The sequence below is a fragment of the Phoca vitulina genome, unplaced genomic scaffold (assembly GCF_004348235.1).
Source record: "Phoca vitulina isolate PV1807 unplaced genomic scaffold, GSC_HSeal_1.0 scaffold9, whole genome shotgun sequence".
In the NCBI taxonomy this organism is placed as follows: domain Eukaryota; kingdom Metazoa; phylum Chordata; class Mammalia; order Carnivora; family Phocidae; genus Phoca; species Phoca vitulina.
In genome coordinates this window covers 35,089,013-35,115,658 of record NW_022589712.1, presented here as the reverse complement: position 1 = coordinate 35,115,658, position 26,646 = coordinate 35,089,013, and the positions used below count along the sequence as shown (strand labels likewise).

At 37.3% G+C, this 26,646-nt stretch overlaps 1 protein-coding gene across 13 annotated transcripts in view; it reads right to left on the bottom strand.

Moving 5' to 3' along the window:
- Positions 1-26,646, bottom strand: part of PTPRK (protein tyrosine phosphatase receptor type K) — a 554,769-nt gene that overhangs the window by 259,852 nt on the left and 268,271 nt on the right. For all 13 annotated transcript variants that reach the window (XM_032407893.1, XM_032407895.1, XM_032407898.1 and 10 more), the window contains exons 4-5: positions 16,705-16,786; positions 11,569-11,684 (exon numbers count right to left, since the gene is read on the bottom strand). In XM_032407893.1, coding sequence (XP_032263784.1) covers positions 11,569-11,684; positions 16,705-16,786 — 198 coding nt within the window. The remainder of the gene's footprint in view (positions 1-11,568; positions 11,685-16,704; positions 16,787-26,646) is intronic.

Here is a 26,646-nt window from a genome sequence, read left to right as displayed (position 1 = left end):
GATTAACTAGTGTAAATAAAATCAACAGATGATGTCTTAAGCAAAACAGAATGTTGGGGAAAAAGAGACTTTTAATTTAAAATAAAGAGAACAAAAAGGATTCCAGAGATAGTGACTATTAATGATGAAACGCAAAGAAGATCAAACATAGAGATAACACAAGTCCATACAGAAGCAAGGAAACAAAAAAAGTACTTAAATAATAACTAAAAGCACCTTCTGAAAATTAAAAAAAAAAAAAGTTTTAAAAATACACAATGGAAGAACACACCACATACCTGAGAACAGTAGCCTAGAATGACCCACAGTGATACATATTCTGATAAAATAAAAATCTTAAAAAAAAAAAAAAGGAAAAAAAATCCTTTGAATATCTAGAAAAAGCAGATAGATGACTTATAAGGAAACAAATATTATCAGACTTTGATAGCAAGGCTTTATGCCAGAATGAAATGAAGTAGCATATTAAAGTTATTCAAGGAAAGAAAATGTGAACAAAGGACTTTATATCCTGCAAAACTGACCTAAGAAGGGCACAGGGGCGCCTGGGTGGCTCAGTTGGTTAAGCATCCAACCCCTGATTTCAACTCAGGTCATAACCTCAGAGTTGTGAGATCGAGCTCTGTGTCGGGGTTCACGCTCAGTGAGGAGTCCACTTGAGATTCTCTCCCTCTCCCTCTATCCCTCCCCCTGCTCATGCTCGTTCTCTCTCCCTATCTCTCTCTCTCTCAAATAAATAAATAAAATCTTAAAAAAAGAATCAAGGGTACAAAAAAAAATCAAGTGCACATATAAACTTATCAACATCCAAGAACTCAGGGAATATTAATTTTATGTGCTATTCTTGAACACTCTACCACAAAATGACTTTCAAACAACCGAAGTTACTGGGAAGATACGAGATACAAACTGATAGTGATCACTAAAAACATAGTTACCTGCAGAACTAAGTAAATGAGGGCTATATGAGAGAGAGTATAGTATGCAGTAGTTATATGCTGAGTTACATGGTACAAGTATTCAAAATGACATCAGATTTTAAAAATGAGGAATTATGGAGTATTCTAATTCTCTCTTCCCCTGTGTTACTGAGACCCAAGAATAGTAGCATGAAAAAGAGAACCCATAACTGACAAGCTGTAATAGAGAAAACATTAACTGAAAATATTTAGGCTTAAAGTTGAAATAGAAATAAGAACTCATAGATATTTTATCTTTAAATATGCATTTTCCCTTACTTCTGTTCACTGAAAAGGTCTAACAAAATGAGCACCCTTCAGCAACCACATCATGGTCCTGAAATACAATTTCTCACTAAACCAAACCAGCACACCAGGTCTAGAGAAGAAAATGTAGGAAATGATGATGGAGCATCTCACAATATCAGATGGCAGGAAACTACCAAAAACTACTCAAGTCCTATCAAAACAACTCTGGAGTCAACCTGAAGAGGTTCTCACTAGCCAAAGATGGGCCCGTTTGAGTTTTAATAGTGGTAATAATAGTAATAATTACAACAAACTGAAGTCAATTAAACATGTTTAAGTCCACGAGTTCATAAGAAGAAGAAGAAGAAGAATCAGTCACCTTTGGAGAATGGTAAGGAATCCACTCATTATATTGACAACCAATAACTAAAGCAAAGATCTGAGCATTTATCCTCCCTTCCCCTAATGAAGTATGTCACTGGGTAGTGAAAGGTAGATGAGAAGTATCTCTTCTTGAACTAAACTAATACAAAAGAAATAATAGAATTAGATCACAATTTACAGCCTGCACAATGAATATAGGCATTCAGCATCGATGGCTATCAAGATCTCAAAGAGAGAGAGAGAGAGACATTCCGTGCCTCCTGTAATCATACCAGGCACCACCTCCAGCATGGCCAAAGGATCAGACTTGACTCTGGATGTGGCTGCCAATTTACAGAAAAATTCAGAACGTGTTGAATCGAAGAGGACATTTGTATGCAATCGGTAAAATGCAGACAGTGCAAAACCACCCGTCAGCGGTCTGGGTTCCTCCTCAATAGACAAACTGTGAGTAAAAGAAAGGGAGACAGAGGACAAACCCAGAGATGAAAAGAGACTTTAAAAAACCTATTTTAAAAATTAGACAAGACTAATTTAGAGCGTTTAGGAATGTACGTATAAGTGGGAAAAAAACTATGCAAAAACAAAGAAGGGCTAAAAGTTATGAAAACCATTACTTGCAGAGGTAGAGAGCTGGCTCAGGTGTGGCTGGGACTGAGCCCTCAGAAGGAGCCCGTAGGCTGGCTGGCAAAGTCCCTTTCTTGTCCTGTGTGGTGTGTACCTTATAAAAATTTATCCATTGTTCTTATTTTTGTGTGATTTTCTATGTTTTGTTGTATAATAAAATGATTTTATAAATATCAGATCTTTTTTTTTTTTCTTTTTTTTTTTTTTAAAGATTTTATTTATTTTTCAACAGAGAGAGAGACAGCGAGAGAGGGAACACAAGCAGGGGTAGTGGGAGAGGGAGAAGCAGGCTTCCCGCTGAGCCGGGAGCCCGATGTGGGACTCGATCCCAGGACCCTGGGATCATGACCTGAGCTGAAGGCAGACGCTTAACGACTGAGCCACCCAGGCGCCCAATATCAGATCTTTATATCAGATTGCTTTTCATATCGAAGAAACCCAGCCTGCTACCAGAGCCGCCACACTGTAACACTGATCACAGGAAGTCAACGGAAAGTTGTAAAGTGTTTGATGTGACACACTTAGAAAACACACTGAAGGGCAGCTTTAGGAACAACAGAAGAGTGCATTATTCTTGCACAGAAAAAGCAGTAAATTGTTATTTATAGATATCGATAGGAAGAAATCCTTGAGCTTCTATGACTGCCGGGCTTTCAGTTATGCTCCAGGGGTAGATAAGAAAGATAAAGTATTTTCCACACATTATTCATTTATAATCAATTATGTAATCTGCAGACAACAAACCCAAGAGTTTATAAATTATTGAAGATGGAAAAGAATGGACTCTATATTCAAGGCTTTGAACTCTTTATGGTAGAAAGCCACAGAAAGCCAACTAAAATGACCTCAGGGATACTTAACAATCCTAAATATTAAATATGATTAAATGTTCTGATGTTCACCATTTACATACATACACGCCCAAAATGCCGAAGATAAAAGATAAACATTACAATCCATGATACTTGGTCAATGATTTTGCTTCAAGACCAATAGCCCATAATTCTTTGTATGAAGCCAGGAAGGAAGAATATAATGCCCTGAACTCAAATAAACCAATGCCCTGAGGAAAAGCAGCAGACTGACAAGAGTGATAGCTTAGCTACCAAATGGTACATGGTCTCTTAAGTGAAACAGAAATAATTGTAAATCAGCATATATACAGAAAAAAAAGTCACTACTGCTTAAACTAAGAATAAAAAGAGACAATTAGAATTAAATAGCAGGCTAGTGTTTATCTATCAGTTTACAAGAAATCAGAGAAGCACCAGAGACATGGTTAACACTGCCTTCGGACATTACTCCTGTTTTTTGAGCTGCAAGATATAAAAGAAGCCAAGGCTAAAAGCACCAACAGCCTTCCAGTAGATATCAAGACCACCTACAAGCTTCAAACTGTCTTGGTAAACTTCTATTAAAGCTCAAAAGAGGGGCGCCTAGGTGGCTCAGTCGGTTAAGCGTCTGACTTTGGTTCAGGTCATGATCCCATGGTCCTGGGATCGAGCCCCGCATTGGGCTCCCTCTCCCTCTGCCTGCTGCTCCCCCTGCTTGTGCTCTCTCTCTCTCTGTGTCAAATAAATAAAATAAAATCTTAAAAAAAAATAATAAAGCTTAAAAGAGCCAAAAGGAATGGGGAATGTCCCCTCACCTTTCATTCTTATCTAGGATAACTTATATGCAATTATGAAGATAGAAAGAAAAGAAAAAAAAGGAAACAGATGGGTCTAACAGACAAATCAGTCCCAAGACAGACAATGAGAAAACAAATTCAATGACTGGCTTTAAAAAATAAACTTTTGAGGAAATTTGGAAAGCTGACTTGATCATTTCACTCACATGCTCCCCAATTCTGTCAACTGGTACTTCTTTCATCTCCCTCTCCTTTGTTACTCATGTATTTTTCGATTCCACCAGCACCGGCCAATCCCAGGCCCTTACTACTTGATATCTGCACTGCTAATAGTAGCTTCTTTCTGGTTTATGTCTTCATCATGGCCTAGTCTCAACCCTGCCAAAAACCCGTATTTACCTCCACTTCTCATTGCGAACCTTCCACTTCAACAGGATCCTTCTCCTGACGTTCCTATCCCACCCGCACACGCACTAACCTGCAGTGATAACCATGCTCACGTATCTTTGCTATTCATGTCCTATAGATCCTTCAAAGACTCAATTAAATCTTCCTTAATGATTTCACCAAACATTCCAGTCAATGTACCCCTCTCTCAACTCTGAAATAGTATAGTGCTTAAATTCTATATTGTCTTTTCTTACTCAGTTACAGAGGCATTTCTCAGGGCTGAAAGGATCTTAAAATGTATTCAGCCTCATGCTTAAACATCCTCTACAGCTCTAGCAAGTGCTTATCCAGATTATGCTTAGATACTTCCACTAATTGTAGTTTTACTACCTCCTGGAATAGCTCATACTAAGTTTCAACAGCCCTACAATTACAAAGTTCTTCCTTATAATCAGCTTATATCTCTCACCATAGAGCTTCGAACTATTACTTAGTATTATACTTTAGAACCTATACAGAACAAATTAAATCCCTCTTGAATATTCCCAAGAATCTAAGATTTTATGAAGTTTATCTGGTCTCCCATGAATCTCAAGATATATTTACACAATGTCGCTTTAGCCATTCTGACATCATGTCTTCAACTTTATTCACTGTTATAGTAATTTTTATTCACTGTCCTAGTAATTACACACTGCCTTTTCTTATTCTAATATTTTAGATATGCGTCAGCCACTCTTAGGGCCAATGACTTAGAAAATGTCAGGACTTTCATCAAGTCTGGACAGTAGGACAATTTTCACTATAACTCATTACTTTTTTCTTTACTTTTCTTTTCTTTACATGGTATCTAATATAAGCTAATCACATATTACATGTTTAGTCAATTAGGTTTTGAAATATTCCTCTCAAATTAGTTTTCAATGAATTGCCCACCATAAACTTCGTCTTCTAGGCATAGATCAATTTTTTCTAAGAATTCTCCATTTTCAAAAGGAAATCCTATTGGGGATAGTAACATCTCTTGTGGAAATGAAATACGCTACAAACATCCAGGCACTTCATGTGACAGTATAAATAGGCATGGAAAAATACCATAGTGTGGAAGCATCAGAGGGAGCTCTGTGAGCGATGACTGTGTGGCATTTGAAATTGAGTAGTGATAGGTTTCATCAGCTAAAATTTTTATACTTTTGAATTAACTCATTTTGTAAAATACCATGCTTCTGATTTCCACTGCTTGCATGATGATATTCACATGCAGTGCAAGAATAAGGCCATTACATCCCCCTGGATAGACAAAACACTGTATGCCCAGAAGTTTCAGACCAACCATTTTCACTGATCCTCAGCTGACAACAACTGGTACTCCAAGAGGTCAGCCTCTCTTTGTTTTTGTTTTTTTTTTTAGAGCAATTTGCATTTCATTTTACTAATTTTACTCTCCAATTATTACTCTCAATCTATTGCTTGAATTATCTATTGCTCCATAAGGAATGACATTTCCTTGGGCTGAGAAACTAGCTGTATCATACTACATTAGTGTGACGAACCTCACCAAGTGCAAAGTGATGGCTGACTTTCCTGTTTTGGCAGGCCCACTGAGGAGGCACAGGGCCAACACCTGCAGCAATTGCTGACAGATTGGCCCAACTGCCACGGCTTTGATGGCAATCTGCATAGGATTACCAGTCACACATTAAACAGCCTCATTTCAATTCACCAAAACAAATGGTGTCACCAAATCTACCCACACAATTCCAACTTACAATAACTCCACTGTTGAATTTCTCTGTCCAATCCAATGATGCATGCCCACCAAGCTCTGTGATGATGGATGGAGTCATTAGCATTTTAGTTTCTACACTGAACCTGAAGCCAAAGCATATGGTCAGACAGATGTTCCAGCAGTGGGCTCTATTTGATTTGCCATGTAGGTGTCCACTTATACTGGATCTTCATAAAAGAATACTAAGTCATAAATTACAGTCCAACCCTGTTTCAACTTTTACATCCTCAGAATTTATAACATGTTCTGATAACAGAACACTCAGAACATGCTTTATTCTGTATTTCAGCATAGACTACTGATTAAAAATTACCCATACATCCTCAGAATTTATAACATGTTCTGATAACAGAACACTCAGAACATGCTTTATTCTGTATTTCAGCATAGACTACTGATTAAAAATTACCCTCGAACCTAATCAAATAACTTCAAATGGACAAGATGGACAAAATGCAGCTTAATGTTTATAGGCTATTATCATCTATGCCTTGATTAGTAATGCCAGAATGTACCACATACTCACTTTGCCTCATTCACTATTGAGGTAAACTGTATATACAGCGAATTGGACGGAACTTAACTTCTAACAAATGTATATGCACCCATGGACCCAACACCCCAATAAATATATATGACATTTACAATACCTCAGAAAGTTTCCCCTGCCCACTTCCAGTCCCTCCTCATCACCCACAGTCAAATACTGTTCTGATTTCTATCACATAAATTAGTTTTGTTTTTTCCGGTACTTAATGTAAATGTAACCATACAGTATGCACTCTTTTCTATCTTTCCCCTTTCTGAAAACATACTATCACTGAGAGTTATCCACATTGGTAACTCATTCTTTGTTATTACTGAGTAACATTCCATTGCTTCAATGAACCACACATAGTCTACCCATTCTCCTGTTAATGGACTTTGGGGTTCTTTACGATTATTGGTTATTATGAATAAAGCTGTTATAAACATTCTTACATAAGTCATTTTGTGAACACATGCCTTTATTTCTCTTGTATAAATACTCGGGAGTGGAACTGTTGTGTTATGTTAGCTATTTCCTTATATATTCACTTTTTGCCGCCATCACTTTTTGCTTCATATCAGTTAGCACTGCAATAAAAGGACATGACTAACATTTTTAACTTACAAAAAAAAAAAATCTAATTTTTCTCTTTCCTGTGAGAAAAATTATCTGATGTTTCTAAAAAATATAACCAGTTTTTTATTATTTTATTTCAATATAAATTGTACATTAAAATTTCATTTGTGATCTTATTTCCTATAACCTGTGTTTTTTTTTTTTTTTTTTAAGATTTTATTTATTTATTTGACAGAGAGAGACACAGCAAGAGAGGGAACACAAGCGGGGGGAGCGGGAGAGGGAGAAGCAGGCTTCCCGCCGAGCAGGGAGCCTGATGCGGGGCTCGATCCCAGGACCCTGGGATCATGACCTGAGCCGAAGGCAGACGCTTAATGACTGAGCCACCCAGGCGCCCCCTATAACCTGTGTTTTACCATAAGCCTAAGTTATGATCCACAAATTCCCTACCACTGAGGGTTCCTTAGAAACACAAAACAGCATAGGTCTAAAACTTGTTGGAAGCACCAAAAAACATCTGTTCATGTGGGAAAAAATTGCACATCGTAACCTGACAACAAATGTTGTGTTTATATGTGGAATGCACGCTACTTCATTGAGTTTTATGATTGAAAAGGAATTTGGAAATTCTCCACAAGCGACTAAAGTCTTTACTCTAAGTCCTTTTTCCAACATGAATGAACTTCATAACACACCATTTTAAGCTATGGTCCAGAAAAACCTCACAATTTTACCATATCGCTAGCTTGTTGACACTAAATAGACTTTTAAAAACAGTCATCCATGTTGTTTTATGCATCAGTAGTTCATTGAGCATGTACAAGGAGGTTAATCTGGGTAATGTATTTTGTCATTGTTCTCTAAATGTCTAGAGTGAATGACCTAATTCTAAGACTCTGTAATTATATAATCTGAGATCTTATAGGAAAGAACACTCCCTAAAGACACATCCAGAACCACTATGATATATACCTTATGAATAATCCTAGATTAGCTCAGGTAACTCAAGTGTTTGCTTTTGTGTGTTCTATTTTTTAATTTACCTATTAATTTGTATGTCATTTTGAATGATAAAAAATGACTGACATATTAATTGTAAGCTAAAGACAATGTACAAGTGATTTATTTTTTAAATGTATTTCCAGGGGCACCTGGGTGGCTCAGTCGTTAAGCGTCTGCCTTCAGCTCAGGTCATGATCCCAGGGTCCTGGGATGGAGCCCCACATCAGGCTCCCTGCTCAATGGGGAGCCTGCTTCCTCTCCCACTCCCCCTACTTGTGTTCCCTGTCTCGCTGTGTCTCTCTCTGTCAAATAAATAAATAAAATCTTTAAAAATAAAAAATAAATGTATTTCCATACATATTTTATTTATTTATTTATTTATTTATTTATTTATTTATTGGGGGGGGGCAGGGGAGTGACGGAGGGAGAGAATCCTCAAGCAGACTCCTCACTGAGCACAGAGCTAGAACGGGCTCAATCTCACAACCCTGAGATCATGACCTGAGCCAAAACCAAGAGTCAGATGCTTAAATGACTGAACCACCCAGGCGCCCCTCCATACATAAATTATTTTAAATGTCAAATGCTATCAGGTATTAGGGTTAAAGCATTTGTAGTATATCATTTTTCCTTTAAAACAGAAAGTTGGATGCTTTTCTATTTTGGGGGGTTTTACCTCATATTTAAACATTTATCAATTGACAATACTATATAATGTAAGTGATTTGAAAAACATAAAAAGTCAATCACCATTTTTAATGACACCTACCATGGCAAGTGTAACAGCTACTCCATTATCCCATTACTTCTGTGACAGGATGCAGTGACCTTTCATTTTGAGCTGCTTCTAATGCATTCTCAGTACTGTCAGCGGGTATTTTAAGCAGTTGTTCTCACAATGACAGTTAATTTCAGGGGCCATTTTTACCCATACAAAACTAATAACATAAACAATTTCACATTCTTCCATCAAACAAAAAAGGTAATAAAGGCCATGTCTCAAGTCATCAAAAATAATGCAAAGATCTAGTTTAGCATCTTATAGCTGGCAGGGATCTTAGTTTCTACCCACATCTCCTTTCATAGAGAAAGAACTTATCTATAAAACAGATTCAATAGTTCAATGAATTCTCTAAGTCCACACACGTAACTGGGTTGGAAGGGCTGAAAGGTTCAAATTAAGGTTAGAATTAACAGTTCGGACTCCTGATTTCTCGAACTCATTCTGCACCAAGTAAACAGGACTTGACATCAATTTTTATGGGCTGGCTTGTAGATTCATTATGGACTCAAGATTCTTTCTGCTTTATTATATTTCTACTACTTTAAGCAAAAGATCTTTTTTTAAATCACTGGCCACACTCTGACTGACTCACTATATATTTATATAAAATAACTAGTCTTATTCATTTGAAAACATCCCTCAACTAAGTAGTGGATAGTTTTCAATATTTCTTAAACATGAAGAAGGAAGATTTAAAAGAATAACTTAAGGTAATTTGAGTGGTATTACTGAAAAAGTAGAAGAGCTTTTTTAAAGAATAAGGAAAATATGTAAACTGCTGAGGAATTGGGTAATTTCACTGTCAAAACAGAAGAGAAATACACAAATTCACCTTAGGAGTGTAAAGAAAAGAGGAAAAAAAGGAAAGCAGAATAGATTTTTAACAGAATTATCTTTTTTCTCTCTCATCTTTCTTTAAAAAATGACAGAAGGAATATTTTTTAAAACTATACTGAAATGGGCCAATCCACAAAGTAGGAAACAAACAATAAACGAGCAATACTTTGACTGCAACCCACTCAAACCAGCAGGGCCAGAAAGTCTTTGTTGCCACAAGGCAGCTGGTGTCTGAGTATACAAAACCCTTTTATTTCAATGTCATATTAAATCCTGGGGCATAAAACCAGAGGCAGACTGCAGAGTCTCTGGTTCTCCAAGACAAGACTGTACGGATCACAACTAAAGTCAAGGCCAACTAATGTTCCCACCTAAATGAAAAAAAAAAAAATTAACTAATTAGGAAAAAATGTCTAAAAATTGTTTATTTAGTCTGAGAGAAAGATGGATTCTGACTTCATGTTTAGCTGATAAAACGGCTGCATATTATACAGTACCCTCTTTATAAAGAATTATCTTATATTTCAATATCTATAGGGGAAATCAGCATAATCACAGAAAAAAAAATAGAGGCTTCATTCCCATTTCACATATTCAGGATGATATCCTAATACCTGCAAATTAAATGAATTATAAAAGTAGTGATAATTAAGTTTATATGAGTATATGGGTTATAACATCCAAGTGGATGTGAGGCTTTGATGAAATAAGAAATTTATAACCACTAGTACAATATTAGTCATTATACTAGGTATGATTTCAAAAATCATTTATTATAATCATGACCCCAACCTCCTACAACCTAATGATTATCCCCAACACTAATTTTACCTCTTTAAAGATGGCAAAATAAATGCTGAAGTCTATGTTCAAGAAACTATGCTACTCTTACAATGATTTTTCTCTTTTGGTCTCTATTGACAGTCTCAGGAATTTCGTTCTAACCAATTAAATCCCTTCCTTCATTCTGATGCAAATGGAACACAAAAATAAGAAGTGCTCAGAGAATATTATTACATACGTTCTAGGCTCAAATATTTAGCTCAACAGTCATCTTTCCTTGGGCCAGCCTCCTGACTTTTTTTTTTAGAGCTGCTCTAAGCCCCTCCCACCCCCCCAACCCCCACTGCCCTAGGATTGGCAGTTACTCTCTGAAGCCTGGCACCTTCCTTAGTCTATTATTATCTCTCTGATTCTTTCAAAGCTCTTTGCATGTACCGTTTACATTTCCCCAACATAATGTCAAATTGTAATTCATTAAATAGATATTTACTGAAGATTTAATATGTGCAAAGCAAATGTCTTGACCTCAGATCTGTGATTAACCCTTACACACAAAAGTTCTGAAAAAAAAAATTTAATTGGCTCTCTTCCAATTCAAATTTCCAGAAGTACTTCCAAAGGTTTCTTAAACTATTTTTGTAAATGTATCAGAGTATGACAGTTCCTACTTAAGTGCTATGCTCTTGTAAGTTGAGTTTAAATGAGGAAATTTTCATTTTTTTCCTACTTTGAATGGATTTAGAAAAAAATTGTTTTTACAGTTATACATAACTTTAGAGAAACATTAATTTTTCACTAGAAACTAACCCAGATATTTATTAACTACATACTGTTATATGTTTATTCATCTTCCCAAAATGGAAATATCTGAAATGAATCTGTAGTCAATTAAAACAATCCTACGCAAGAGAACTTGTCTCTCTCTCTCTCTCTCACACACACACACACAAGAATGACACCAGAAGCAGTACTTTGTGATTTTTTAAAAATCAAGTGTACCCGTTAGCTCAGCTGTCCACTTGGCCTTACCTGCAGCCATAACTTGTTATGCACAGCATCTCTCCCCGTAGCAATACACTGAAACGTAGCGTTCTGCCCTGCATTGACCTCCACGTCCCCCAGACGGAGAAAATGAGGAGATTTATCTGTGAAGGCAGAAAAAATATTTATTATTTTCACATGAAGAAAATGTGCCATGTTACTTTTTCCCAAGAGAATAATGTTGTTAATACTTTTACCTTTGGCCAACCCTAACACCGTATAGAAGAAAATGGAGTTTTGTACTGAAATACACACTCCCTCTCACAATTCTCCTTTCATCCCCCCCATCATTGCTACAGCATTGTTGTCTACAGAGAGAACACTCAACATTTACTGCTGAAGGTTGGCCACAGCATGTTGCATATGGGTGATAATAAAACAGTTACAAGTCAAAGAAAGCAAAAGAGATCAAAAAGGCATAAATCAGAGCATAATAGAAAACTAGAGTGAAAACAGAAAATGATATCTAACATACTGAATAGACATGGTGGTCGAACTATTAATTTACAACTTAAGCAGTTAGATCTCCTTTCTTTTAAAAAATATTTCAGTAGTTATAATTCTCTAGTACTTCAAAGAACAAGGGAATATTTGTGTTTCTCTCAAATAGAATATCAGCTTGACCGCTGCTAATTCTATGTCCTATTCCTTCATAGTTGGAAGAAAGTTACCCAAAAGCAGTATCAGACCAATGAAAGTGGTGACTGTAGTCAAAACCTACATGACTTACATAACTGTCCAATTAGTGTTCTCTATGATTACCTTTTACAACTGAAGCTTATTCATGTTTTCAACTGAAAGTAAATATACACAGGAAAAGTTAAGCCTCGGTAAGTAAAAGCAAGCTCACAGAAGACCGTATCACAGTAAAACTGCTCTTGTGCTTAACTCCTATTTTTATTTGTTTACTCCTAAGAGCCTTTCTTTCACATTTCTCTTCCAGTAAGTGTAAATGAACAGTAGATGGAAACATCATGCTCATGTACTAATGGACTGAATTTATGAGCAAACCAACCTGAATTTTGAGCGAGACGAATTTGTTCCTCTTTTTCTTAGAATGTACTGCATGGAATAAATCGTTTGACCCTTGCCTACTACCTCTAATTCTTCAGCACCTCATCTTAGTATAGGCTTTAAAAAGGGAAATGCTATAACCACTAAGGAAATTGAAGCAGTCATCAAAAATCTCCCAAAAAACAAAAGCCCAGGGCCAGATGGCTTCCCAGGGGAATTCTACCAAACATTTAAAGAAGAATTAATAACTATTCTTCTGAAACTGTTCCAAAACATAGAAATGGAAGGAAAACTTCCAAACTCATTTTATGAGGCCACCATTACCTTGATCCCAAAACCAGACAAAGACCCCATCAAAAAGGAGAATTACAGACCAATATCCCTGATGAACATGGATGCAAAAATTCTCACCAAAATACTAGCCAATAGGATCCAATAGTACATTAAAAGGATTATTCACCACGACCAAGTGGGATTTATCCCTGGGCTGCAAGGTTGGTTCAACATCCGCAAATCAATCAACGTGATACAATACATTAATAAAAGAAAGAACAAGAATCATATGATCCTCTCAATAGATGCAGAACAAGCATTTGACAAAGTACAGCATCCTTTCTTGATTAAAACTCTTCAGAGCATAGGGATAGAGGGTACATACCTCAATATCATAAAAGCCATCAATGAAAAACCCACAGCGAATATCATTCTCAATGGGGAAAAACTGAGAGCTTTCCCCCTAAGGTCAGGAACACAGCAGGGATGTCCACTATCACCACTGCTATTCAACATAGTATTAGGAGTCCTAGCCACAGCAATCAGACAACAAAAAGAAATGAAAGGCATCCAAATCGGCAAAGAAGAAGTCAAACTCTCACTCTTTGCAGATGATATGATACTTTATGTGGAAAACCCAAAAGACTCCACCCCAAAAATGCTAGAACTCCTACAGGAATTCAGTCAAGTGGCAGGATATAAAATCAATGCACAGAAATCAGTGGTATTCCTATACGCCAACAACAAGACAGAAGAAAGAGAAATTAAGGAGTCAATCCCATTTACAACTGCACCCAAAACCGTAAGATATCTAGGAATAAATCTAACCAAAGAGGCAAAGAATCTGTACTCAGAAAACTCTAAAACACTCATGAAAGAAATTGAGGAAGACACAAAGAAATGGAAAAACATTCCATGCTCATGGATTGGAGGAACAAATATTGTGAAGATGTCAACACTACCTACAGCAATCTACACATTTAATGCAATCCCTATCAAAATACCATCAACTTGTTTCAAAGAAATGGAAAAAATAATCCTAAGATTTGTATGGAATGGGAAAAGACCCCGAATAGCCAGAGGAATGTTGAAAAAGAAAAACAAAGCTGGTGGCATCACAATTCCGGACTTCAAGCTCTATTACAAAGCTGTGCAAGCTATTACAAGACACTATGGTACTGGCACAAAAACAGACACATAGATCAATGGAACAGAATAGAGAGCCCAGAAATGGACCCTCAACTCTATGGTCAACTCATCTTTGACAAAGCAGGAAAGAATGTCCAATGGAAAAAAGACAGTCTCTTCAACAAATAGTGTTGGGAAAATTGGACAGCCACATGCAGAAGAATGAACCTGGACCATTTCCTTACACCACACACAAAAATAGACTCAAAATGGATGAAAGACCTAAATGTGAGACAGGAGTCCATCAAAATGCTAGAGGAGAACACAGGCAGCAACCTCTTCGACCTGAGCCGCAGCAACTTCTTCCTAGAAATATCACCAAAGGCAAGTGAAGCAAGGGCAAAAATGAACTACTGGGACTTCATCTAGGTAAAAAGCTTTTGCACAGCAAAGGAAACAGTCAACAAAACCAAAAAACAACTGACAGAATGGGAGAAGATATTTGCAAATGACATATCAGATAAAGGGCTAGTATCCAAAATCTATAAAGAACTTGTCAAACTCAACACCCAAGAACAAAGAATCCAATCAAGAAATGGGCAGAAGACATGAATAGACATTTTTCCAAAGAAGACATCCAAATGGCCAACAGACACATGAAAAAGTGCTCGACATCGCTCGACATCAGGGAAATCCAAATCAAAACCTCAATGAGATACCACCTCACACCAGTCAGAATGGCTAAAATTAACAAGTCAGGAAATGACAGATGTTGGTGGGGATGCGGAGAAAGGGGAACCCTCCTACACTGTTGGTGGGAAAGCAAGCTGGTGCAACCACTCTGGAAAACACTATGGAGGTTCCTCCAAAAGTTGAAAATAGAGCTACCCTACGACCCAGCAATTCCACTACTGGGTATTTACCCCAAAGATACAAATGTAGTGATCCGAAGGGGTACATGCACCCCAATGTTTATAGCAGCAATGTCTACAATAGCCAAACTATGGGAAGAGCCAAGATGTCCGTCGACAGATGAATGGATAAAGAAGATGTGGTATATATACACAATGGAGTATTATGCAGCCCTCAAAAAAACAAAATCCTGCCATTTGCAACAACGCGGATGGAACTAGAGGGTATTATGCTAAGCGAAATAAGTCAATCAGAGAAAGACAAGTATCATATGATCTCACTGATATGAGGAATTCTTAATCTCAGGAAACAAACTGAGGGTTGCTGGAATGGTGGGGGGTGGGAGGGATGGGGTGGCTGGGTGATAGACATTGGGGAGGGTATGTGCTATGGTGAGTGCTGTGAATTGTGTAAGACTGATGAATCACAGACCTGTACCTCTGAAACAAATACATTATATGTTAAAGAAAAAAAAAAAGAAGAAGAAGAAGATGTAGGAAGGGAAAAATAAAGTGGGTGAAATCGGAGGGGGAGACGAACCATGAGAGACTATGGACTCTGAGAAACAAACTGAGGTTTCTAGGGGGAATGGGTTAGCCCAGTGATGGGTATTAAAGAGGGCACGTATTGAATGGAGCACTGGGTGTTATACGCAAACAATGAATCATGGAACACTACAGCAAAAACTAATGATGTAAATTAAAAAAAAAAGTGAATCCTCAAAAAAATAAAAATAAAAAGGGAAATGCTTGAACTAGAACATGAACTGAACAGTGGTTCGCGAATTGTGAACTCTAGGCCAGCAGCATGGGCATCACCTGGGAACTTATTAGAAGTGTACATTTTCAGGCCCCACCCCAGACTTCTGAAACAAAATGACGGCGGGGGCGAGGGGGGCACACAAACCGTCATTTGCCACCCCAGGTAGGTGATGCTGATGCACAATAGGGTTTAACAAGTTCTCAACAAGAGCACAGTTGTGGCCCCTGGCATGGTGCCCCCCTCCCCATGCATGGTGCTTACAATGTGTGAGAAAATTTCCACCAGGAGGATTACTTAACATATCATCCAGAATTCATGGGCCCTGTAAATGCCGCTGTTGGGAGATATAGGTAAAGTCTGAATTTATGCCAACTGTTTTATATCTGGGTCGACTGAATGCATGTAATGAATGCCTTTCAGGAAATGTGATGTACACACAAAATTAATCACATCATCTAAAGAGCAACCAATGGGCATCTAAAGACATAACAAAACTACATGTTAATAAACTGAGTTCTTTGTTCTGTTTGCTTTCTATTATTTTGTTGTTTTGTATGGATTAACCAGATATTTATTATAAAAAATTTAGTCTGAAGTTTGGACTATGGTGAACTAATTCATTCTCTTCCCTTCACTCCAAGTTTCAACTGAGCACATCACATGTTAGTGAGGTTTCTTTTAGTTTCCTTTCAATTGAGCTCCGATTTGTTATTTTTCTTTGTTTTCCTAGACTACTTAATAAAACCAAAAGATGGAGCCTGTCCTACCTAGAGTTTCATTTACATTTGCATTTTATTCTCTGTAATTAAATAATAAGAGAACTCTCTAATAGGTGTACAACTAGTTACAATTCTGAAAACTATTTGATTCAAAAATTCTAGAAACATTTCAGTGTTCTTTTAAAACTGAACAGAAGGCTAGGAGTAGCAACGGAAGAGACAGCCACAACCAAGTGATAAACAGTCAACAGTCACTGCCAATACAAGACAAGTGTTGAAAGGACGTAGAAAAATACAATTCTTAATCACAACCTACCACAAGGATAACTCAGTACTTGGATGTCATCAATGGCAATATAACCACTCCTCCCTCCTGAGACTTCAGCTTCAAATATTACCTGTCAGGAAGAAATAGAAAACATTTACAACAATCATTTTTTAAGGAATTTTCACAGTAAAAGAAGAATAGCTATAGCACACTTATGAAAATTAAATTTGATTTTTATCCTATAAGAATTAAAAATTATTTCCTAAATCTTGTCCAGGTAAACAAACAAACAAAAACATTACTGAGGTGAAGCAGCTAAAAAATTATTTAAGCAACTGCTACTGTGCGTTAGAATTCCTGAATGGGTATCATCTAGGCAGAATGAATAGGCAAATACAGCTAATCTCATATCCCTAAATTTTCTCTTATTGATTTTCTCCATTTTTGCTATTTATTTAAAATACACTGAGCACCTACAATGTACCAGGCAATAGGCTGACCAGTGAAAATACCAAATGATCTGCGCTTTTAAATAGCTAAACTTTCAAAGACAGAGGCCATCGGCTAAATTAGCAGTATTCCAGGCAAAAGGAACAACATACAATGGACTAGAATAGAGGTGTGTGTTTGGGGAACCAAATGAATATAATCTGTATGGCTAACAAAGGTTCAAAAGGGAAGAGGTAAGATTAGAGAGCTAGGCATGGAAGACCTTAAATACTACCAGACTAAAATCAGGAGTACATTCTGTCAATAAATTCCACATTAATAAATATTAAACAAAAAGGTTTCCATGTTCACATATAAGCTCATGTTATAGAGTTTTGTTGTTACAATCAATAGAAAAGCTTCATATAGCCTTTGTTTTTTTAATAATATGTAGTGTGACTTTTCAAGAGAAACCATTTTTAGCATGCCACCTTTCAACATTTTATTTGACTATGGGCTCCTTTATTCATGGAGGTACACAGATTATTTTTGGAGTATTCTGCAAAACATTTTAGGAAATGTGATGGAAATTAATGTTTAACGTAGGAATATGGTATAATCAAATTGATCTATTAGAAACATATATGCCTGTAAGGTAGAGGATGAACTAAAAGAAACCAAGACTAGAAACAGGTAATATGCTAGTAGGATTGGAAATAGAGAGATATGAAGAAAAAAGAAAGATAAAAATAACGCTAAGGAAACGGACAAAATGAAACTTATTGACTTGCTAGTTGTAGTGAAATATAGGGCAATTCTAACTCCAGGCTTGCACCACTAGGCGAATTGTGCTATCAGAATCCCTAGCCAGGACTAGTGATACAGAAAAAGGTACAAATTTGAAGGAGAAGAAGACTAAGTACATTACAAATCTGATTTGCCTAGGGTACATATGGGGTAAAGGCTTAGAGCATAACTGGACAACGTATCTCAAAAATAAGAGATAGGTCCACAATAAAGCCATAGATTTGGAAGTCTTCATCATGGAAGTAAGTTATAGACTTAAAAGTTAACATGATGGGTGAATAAGATGACATAGGAAGATAAAGAGGAGAAAACCACTGAAATGGAAGGCAACAATACAGCAGCAGAAGTAAAGCCAACAAAGTACAGTTCGGATATAATGACCAAGGAAAGAAGAGAAGTATCAGGAGGTTTCAGGCAGGTCAACACTCCCACCAAAAAACAAAACAAAAGAAAAAACAAACAAAAAAACAAACTATAATAACCATAATTTTAAAATTATCAGATATCTACATAAACAATGGCATTTAGATGAACACAAATTCTAGGAGGACAGATTCTCTCCAATGTGACCCCTGATCTTTGGCCATGTCTCCTTTCCCACAGGAATTATTTGCCAATTCCAGGATCAGGGTGTGGTTCTAGCTCAGCACAGATGTAGGGCCTCTGCTGGGAGAAAGTGGAAACAGTGAAGCTTGCTGTGCAGGACCCTGGAAATTTAGAAGTCTAGATTAAAAAAATGTTGGCTGTGGCAAAAAATATGAAATATAGGGGAGAGGTCAAGAAAAACTAAAATTAAAAAGTATCAATTAGAATTAACCATTAGGAGTTCTCTGGTAACGTTTGGCAGACAGTTTTACCAAAGGGAAGGGGCAGAAGATTGACTGTCTGAGTTGATAGTAACTAACATTTATTGAACACTTACTATATACAAGAGACTATTCTAAGCTAGCATGCACACCATCACGCTCGCATCTGTCGTTCTCTCTTTTTTCCCCTGCCACCCAGACACACACACACACACACTCTCTTAATCCTCACTACAGTCATGTAAAGTTGGTATTATTTTTATCCTCAATTTAAAGAAAAGTTAAGTGGGGCGCCTGGGTGGCTCAGTCGTTAAGCGTCTGCCTTCGGCTCAGGTCATGATCCCAGGGTCCTGGGATCGAGTCCCACATCGGGCTCCCTGCTCAGCAGGAAGCCTGCTTCTCGCTCTCCCACTCTCCCTGCTTGTGTTCCTGCTCTCGCTATCTCTCTCTCTGTCGAATAAATAAATAAAATCTTTAAAAAAAAAATAAATAAAGAAAGAAAGAAAAGTTAAGTAACTGGACCAAAGTCGTAACAGTTAACAAGTAGCAGGGCCAGGAAAGGACCTGAGTCGAACTGCATCCAGCTTCCATTCTTCTATCAACTTCACTACACTGTCTCTCAAGATAAAGAACCAAATGCAGAGAGAGCGTTTCTTTTAGGCAGGCTTTAAATATCCTTTAAAAGTCTAACGTGTTAAACTTTAATGATTAATGTCATTTTAAATAGTACTTCAACTAAACATTATACTGACTAGGTAGCAGGATCATCAGCATTACACCCTTCCCATTTTCCTCCTGTACCCCTACACCCACCCCAAAGCTGATGACGATGGGACCCAGTAGATTAGGTGGCTGGTTTGCCTCCCATCCACCCGTTCCCGTCATAGGCCTTCTCCTGTGTTACTTCTTTCCTACTTTGTTTGTCCTTTATGACTATTGATGTCACTGGAATAAGCTGAGAAAGAGAACAGGGTCTTTGTGGGAAGAGAAATACTTCACAAGAAGGAGAGCTAATCTATGAACACAGAAGTGTGTGCGCATGCATGTGCGTGCATGCATGCGATTTACATTTCATATAAGTGTATCTGATATGAAAACAATTGTCATGCCACTTTCCAAATATTGGAACAAAGGCTTATTAGAAGCAAGAAATAGAGGCGAGAATCAGAGACGTTAAATAAAGTGTAACTTGGAATGGCTGCGGTAGAGGCCCCTTTCCTGGGGCTGAGAAAACTTGTACTTGACTCCCAACTTTCCTGTTTACAAATTCTTGAGCAAATCCCAGAACCTTTTGCAGCCAAATCCCAAGTCCTTAACATGGATATAATGCAGCTTTCATTATAAAGTTTTATGAGGATTAAATAGTAACAGACGTAAAAGTGCTATATAACCCAAAGGGTAAGCTCATCAACATTGTTAATGTGTGAGATTTGTGTAAATGTCTCCCAGGAAAATAGATTTTATTTGCTTGAATAGTAGTTCAGGAAAAGGGAAGGTATGGAAAGAAAAAGTGAGAAAACTGTTTTTGAAGAAAAAAACTACATTTTTTATGAATAGACCACATAACTGTGTAATTAATCACTGGTTATTTCACTTCCATTGTAGCCAACATTAATTAAATTATTTTAATTTCTTAAGTTTATCTTAGTTTTACTTTCTCCAATTGTCTTACTTCCTTTGCTTCATATAGGTGATAAGCTCATAGATGTTTACTCTACCCCCTGAGAAAAAGTTTCTTATTTGGTCATTTAAATTGAGCTTTTATTCTGAACAATAAATTTAGGCCTGGATTTAAAAAGGGAAGCAAAAGGACCGGTTCTTTATTAGAGAAAAAAAATGTTTCTCTTTTTAGTGACCTAATTTTCTCTAAGTGTTGTCTTTGCCTCATTAACAAGAGCTGGAGGGAATTTCTAAGATCAGATTCCTTTACTACTAAGGATCTAATCAGCTTTATCACTTCAACAGAGCCCTCACCTTGTAAGGCTCTTCTGTCCAGTCAGGGGAAACAGATCTCGAGAGCTTAATTACGCAAAGCTTGCTTGAGCAAATGCTCAGGTCAGATCTAATGTCTGCTGTCAGGTAGTCAACCGGGGCTTCCCAGAAGAGAACAAAGGAAGCCCTACCAGATGTCAACTTTCACCCATCTAAGAGGCCAGCCTGGGAACAGAATGGATGGGCTCTGCTTTGCATGCTGTTTTCACTCCACTCCATTACCTGAACTACTGAAGGTAATGATTCCAATCAAATTTTTGCTACTCTAGCAACATTCTTGGATTATTAACCAAATAAGTGAGGTAAGGTTGAATTAAAATAGAGGCGGGGAAAGGCAAACCCTAAAGAACAAGGACTTCCTCCTTTGGCAAACTGAATTATAGCAGAGAATGTACCTCATATAAGGGAAAGCTGAACTCAAAGTCAGGAAGTCTGTGGATCTAATTGCTATCACCTGTAACCCACAAAATGATTTCACTGTGTCTTCCTTGCCTCATCTGGGTGACACTGGCCTTGCCTACATCACAAGTTTGTGGTGAAAACTGAATGATATATACACAATGATTAAATCATACATGAAATACCTTTAATACAAGATATTATGGATATGGGAAAAATCTGAAAAACAAACAAACAAACAACTTTGTCCTTAATTTTCTTTCAATATTATCAGTTTTGAGAGTATAGGCTCCAAAGTCAGAGACACATTTAATTTACTTTTTTTAAGGGTAACTTTAACTTATGGAAAAATATATGTAAAGTTGTACTGAAGTTATGTGTGCAACTTTGTATATAAAGTTACTTTGTATATAAAGTGACTTATGTAAAATCTAAGCCTCAGTTTCTCTTCCTTTTTTATTTTTTAAGATTTTATTTATTTATTTGAGAGAAAGAGAGACAGAGACAGAGAGAGCGAGAGAGCACAAGCAGAGAGGGAGAGGGAGAATCATGCTCCCCGCTGAGCTGGGAGCCCGACGTGGGGCTCGATCCCAGGACCCTAAGATCATGTCCTGAGCCAAAGGCAGATGCTTAACTAACTGAGCCACCCAAAAAAGAAACTATTAGTATCCACGTCAGGGCTTAAGGGAGGATTAAATGAGATATGCACATGAAATATTTAGCACAGGCCCTGGTACACAGTAAGTGTACTACGTTAAGGAGCGCCATCATGGGAGAGAGCATCCATAAAGAACATATGTACTAAAGTGAAATTTCTTCTCTTTCCCCTCTCTTTCTCATCAAAAACTTCACCTCTGCCCCAACGTGGGGGGAAAAAAGTAGGGGCACCTGGCTGGTTCAGTCAGTACAGCATGCAACTCTTGATCTCGGGGTTGTGAGTTCAGGCCCCATGTTGAGTGTAGAGATTACTTAAAAATATTTTTTTAAAACATGGATATACTGTATATTATGAACAGAAGGATGTTAGAATCATTAAGTATAACTGATTTCTCTCTCATGTGAACTTTAAACACTGCAGTTTCTTAAGGATATGTACTAGGCCACCTTCTCTCTTTTTGCCATACCTTCTACCATGACAGGATTGAGAATGATGAGCCTGCAAAAGGACGAGGGTATTGAAAAAAGAAAAAAAAAAAAAAGTATGTAGAGATATTAAAGGGAAATGAAGGTATACAGCGTCACAAAAGCCGGTCAAAAAATATCTGAAGTGGAAGAGATATCCGGACCAAATCCTGGTAAAACACTAAGTAAAATGAAGATTAAAAATACCCTCTTATAACATATAATGTATTATTTGTTTCAGAGGTACAGGTCTGTGATTCATCAGTCTTACACAATTCACAGCGCTCACCATAGGAAAAAAAAAGAAGATAGTAGGAAGGGAAAAATGAAGGGGGGGGGAATCGGAAGGAGACGAACCATGAGAGACTACAGACTCTGAGAAACAAACTGAGGGTTCTAGAGGGGAGGGGTGTAAGGGGATGGGTTAGCCTGGTGAAGGGTATTAAAGAGGGCACGTTCTGCATGGAGCACTGGGTGTTATATGCAAACAATGAATCATGGAACCTACATCAAAACTAATGATGTAATGTGTGGTGACTAACATAACATAATAAAATAAAATTAAAAAAAGAAAAGAAAAAAAAATACCCTCTTATACATCTTATAACTGGAAGTTTGTACTCTTTGACCAATATCTCCCCATTGCCCCAACCCCTCAAACCCTGGTAACCACTATTCTAGTCTCTGTTTCTAGGAGTTTGGCTTTTTCAGATGCCACAATGTAAACGATATCACACCAAAGAGTACACACCTCCAGTTATTAAATGAATAAGTTCTGGAGATCTAATTTACGGTATGGTGATTATAGTTAGCAATGTTGTATTATATATTTGGAAGTTCCCAGGAGAGTAGGTCTTAAATGTTCTCACCTCAAAAACAAAATGGTTTTACATGACGTGACGGAGGTGTTAGCTAAGGATATGGTGGTAATCATTTTGCAATATATAAGTATATCAAATCAACACACTGTCTACCTTAAATTACACAATGTTATATGTCAATCATATCTCAACAAAGCTGGGAAAAAAATACCCTTATATGTGCCATTGAGGTTAGGAATGACCAAAGGAAGAGCTATCTGTATGAAGCAATAGAAATGGAAACCATACTGGATAATGATGACGACAGCGGGGGAGTGCAGATGAACACAAAACTCCCACAGGAGGTATATCTAAATTGGTGGAGAGAAATTTACCTAAAAATGGAAGAAGAGGGGTACCTGGCTGGCTCAGTTGGTAGAGCAGGCGACTCTTGATCTCAGGGTTATGAGTTCAAGCCCCCCATTGGGTACAGAGCTTACTTTAAAAAAATAAAAATTTTTATTTTTATAAAAATTAAAAATGGAAGAAGATATGGGATCAAGAGAAGTGTTTTAATTTTTTTATTATTATTACTTTTTAAGGTGGGAAACAAATGTTTAGAGATTGATGAGGATGACTCAATTTGATATGGAATTTTTGAGCGTATGTGAGAAAGAAATGCTAACTCTTAGTGTGAGATAGGAAAGGACAGGATCCAAATCATAGATCATATGAAGGGGCTCTAGTTTTACATAATACAAGGGAAAATGAGGATGAATGAAGATACGAGTAAATTTGTAGGATTGATAAAGGGAGTTTCTATTATATGGCCTCAATCTTTCCAGCTATAAAGATGGGCCGGTAAAAAGAAGACAGGTTAGAGATTGGAGAGTACTGAGTGGAGTGGAATGGAGAGAAGGTTAGAAAGGGAATTGAACAGAAAAATGTAGTAGGACTTCCAGGAGTGGTGTGGGCCCATTTGCAGTTGGTGACCATGAATTTCTAGTGATCCCAATCTAACATGGAGTGTGTGATCGTTTTCACAGAATTTGTTTGATTTAAGCTTACAAAAAAAGCTTGAAGAAAAAAAGGCAAACAAGTTTACGGAAATGGCAAACATGACCAAAACGATTACGATAAAATCAAATTTTGATACAATAAGCAAGTTGATGAATTGGCAAAAGACAGATGGTTTGATGATCTGGAGCTCCCCATGAGGTTGATGGATGAGCTCAGTAAAATGAATGAAGGAGAAAGAGATGAGTTTATGTGGTGGTCAGAAAGTGAAATGCTACATGCAAAGTTAGAACACTTGTGAGATATCACAAGATCCATTTAACCAGAGCAGTAGGTTAAAATAAGGTAGATGATTTTGGAGATGAAGAGGTGAAGAAACTGTCAATGGTCTTTCCATAAAGACAGCAAAGTCATCAGGATGAAGGTGCGCCGTGGCATGGAGAAAGCAACCCTAAATGACGCCAGTACTAAAGTTTATGATGAATAGAAGAAAATGACTTAGAGGCTATGGGAAGGCAATAATGAAGATGATGGCATGTCTGAAAGAAAAGAAACTCAAAGGGGTGGGAGTGTTTCCTATCCTTTGATTTAATCCTAAATTACATGGGGATTAATATCTGCTCTGTAAGACACTGTTTGGGAAGAAGTGTCCTAAGGCTAGAGCGACAGAGCACAAATATAATTACATAATTCATTGTACAAATAAATTTTCGAGATTCACCTCCCCTACTAAAATATAAACTCATTGAAGACAGTGACTTTTCTTGTTCCCCACAGCATCAGCGAATCAACCATAAGAATCCTATTGAGAACTGAGGCTGGAAAGAGTTCAAACGTGTCACAAAACAACTAAGTAATATAAGTGGATTTTAGTTAATAGTTTTGCCTCGTGGGGAAATATGGGATAAGGTATTTAGTTCACTTTTACTTAACTCATAAAATTCTGTTCGCATAATAAAATGACTCTCCCTTGAGAAAGTTCCAAATAATTTTCCCAAGCTAATTTGTAAATCATGAAAACATAATTACTTCTTTTGAATAGTTAAATAATGCTGTAAGGAATAAATTTCTGGTTATAGGCCCCAGAAGATCTTATATTCAGTAAGTCAAATGTCTATGTGGAAACTACAAAATCTAGAATCTAGTTTTTTTCAAATGTAGAAATATTCTGTTCACGCTTAAAGATTAGTATACACATAACCGGCAGGTGATAGCAACTGTCCAATGCATGTTATTTTTTTAAAGATTTTATTTATTTATTTGATAGAGAGAGACACAGCGAGAGAGGGAACACAAACAGGGGGAGTGGGAGAGGGAGAAGCAGGCTTCCCGCTGAGCAGGGAGCCCGATGCGGGGCTCAATCCCAGGATCCTGGGATCATGACCTGAGCCGAGGGCAGATGCTTAATGACTAAGCCACCCAGGCACCCTCTAATGCACATTATAATGGTGTGTGGATAGATAATAGAGAGATAGATAGGACTGTGTGTGTGTGTGTGTGCACACGCGTGTGTATGTGTGTGCATGTGTGTGTGTGAAAGAGAGACACAGAGAAAGAGAAAGAAAGAAAGAAAGAAAGAAAGAAAGAAAGAAAGAAAGAAAGAAAGAAAGAAAGAAAAAGAAAGAAAGAAAAAAAGAAAGAAAGAAAGAATGTCTAAGCCCATAGAGCAGCTTCCACTGAGTGGCAGACCCTGTAACTGCAAAAAGACTGTGTGTATTCAGGTAACAGAGTGTAGATTTCAGAATCTCTGAAACCTTTATCACCTGCTGTCACCCACAGCGGCTCCTCTCCCAGGTACTGTCAATCTGGAATTCTGCTTTCTAAACTAAAGGTTCGCTCAGAGTGTTGAAGAAAAGGAGCCTCTCCACATCAGACCTATGTATGGCAGGCTGGTTTGCCTATTGATTCATGTAATAGTTTATTTCCAAGAGTCTAATATGCAAAAATGCCTTTAGTAGAGGCCCTGGGGCTCTCCGAAACTAATAAATTGTGGGGTGATTTTTTTTTTTGAAACTAACGAATTCTTAACAGTCCTTCTCTATTGGTTGCTTACTTGTTTGTTTAGTTCCTTGAAGAAGAGAAATACCTTCCGTTGCAACAGGTACATAGATAGAACATGGAGGCAGGGGAAATACTGCTACATCCTTTGGTTTTAAAGCTGCTTGTAATAGTAAGGGGATTCTCATTACATGTTAACTAAATGTGTGAGAAAACTAAGACATATAGTCAAGAGCTAATTGATTTTTCATCTAAAACTCTTTCATATTTCAAATTCTAGATACCCTTAGCTCCTCCATGACTTGTGAATGCATAAGAATTCAAATCAGCTCTTTTCCTTAAAATGTCCCGACATTAAATATGGCCAGCTTCTTAGGAGAACTAGTCCTGTCAAGACCTCACATTAGGACTTAACAGTTCGCACAGAGTAATAAGGGTTCCAGAGATTCTAAAACCTATATTCAGTTACTTGAATACATACAGGCTTGTTGGATAGTTACAGGGTCTGCACTGAACAGAAGCTGCTGTTTGAATTCAGATATTCTCTTTCTGTCACACACACACACACACACACACTCTCCTAACTATCTATCCGAACACCATGATAATAATGTAATAAA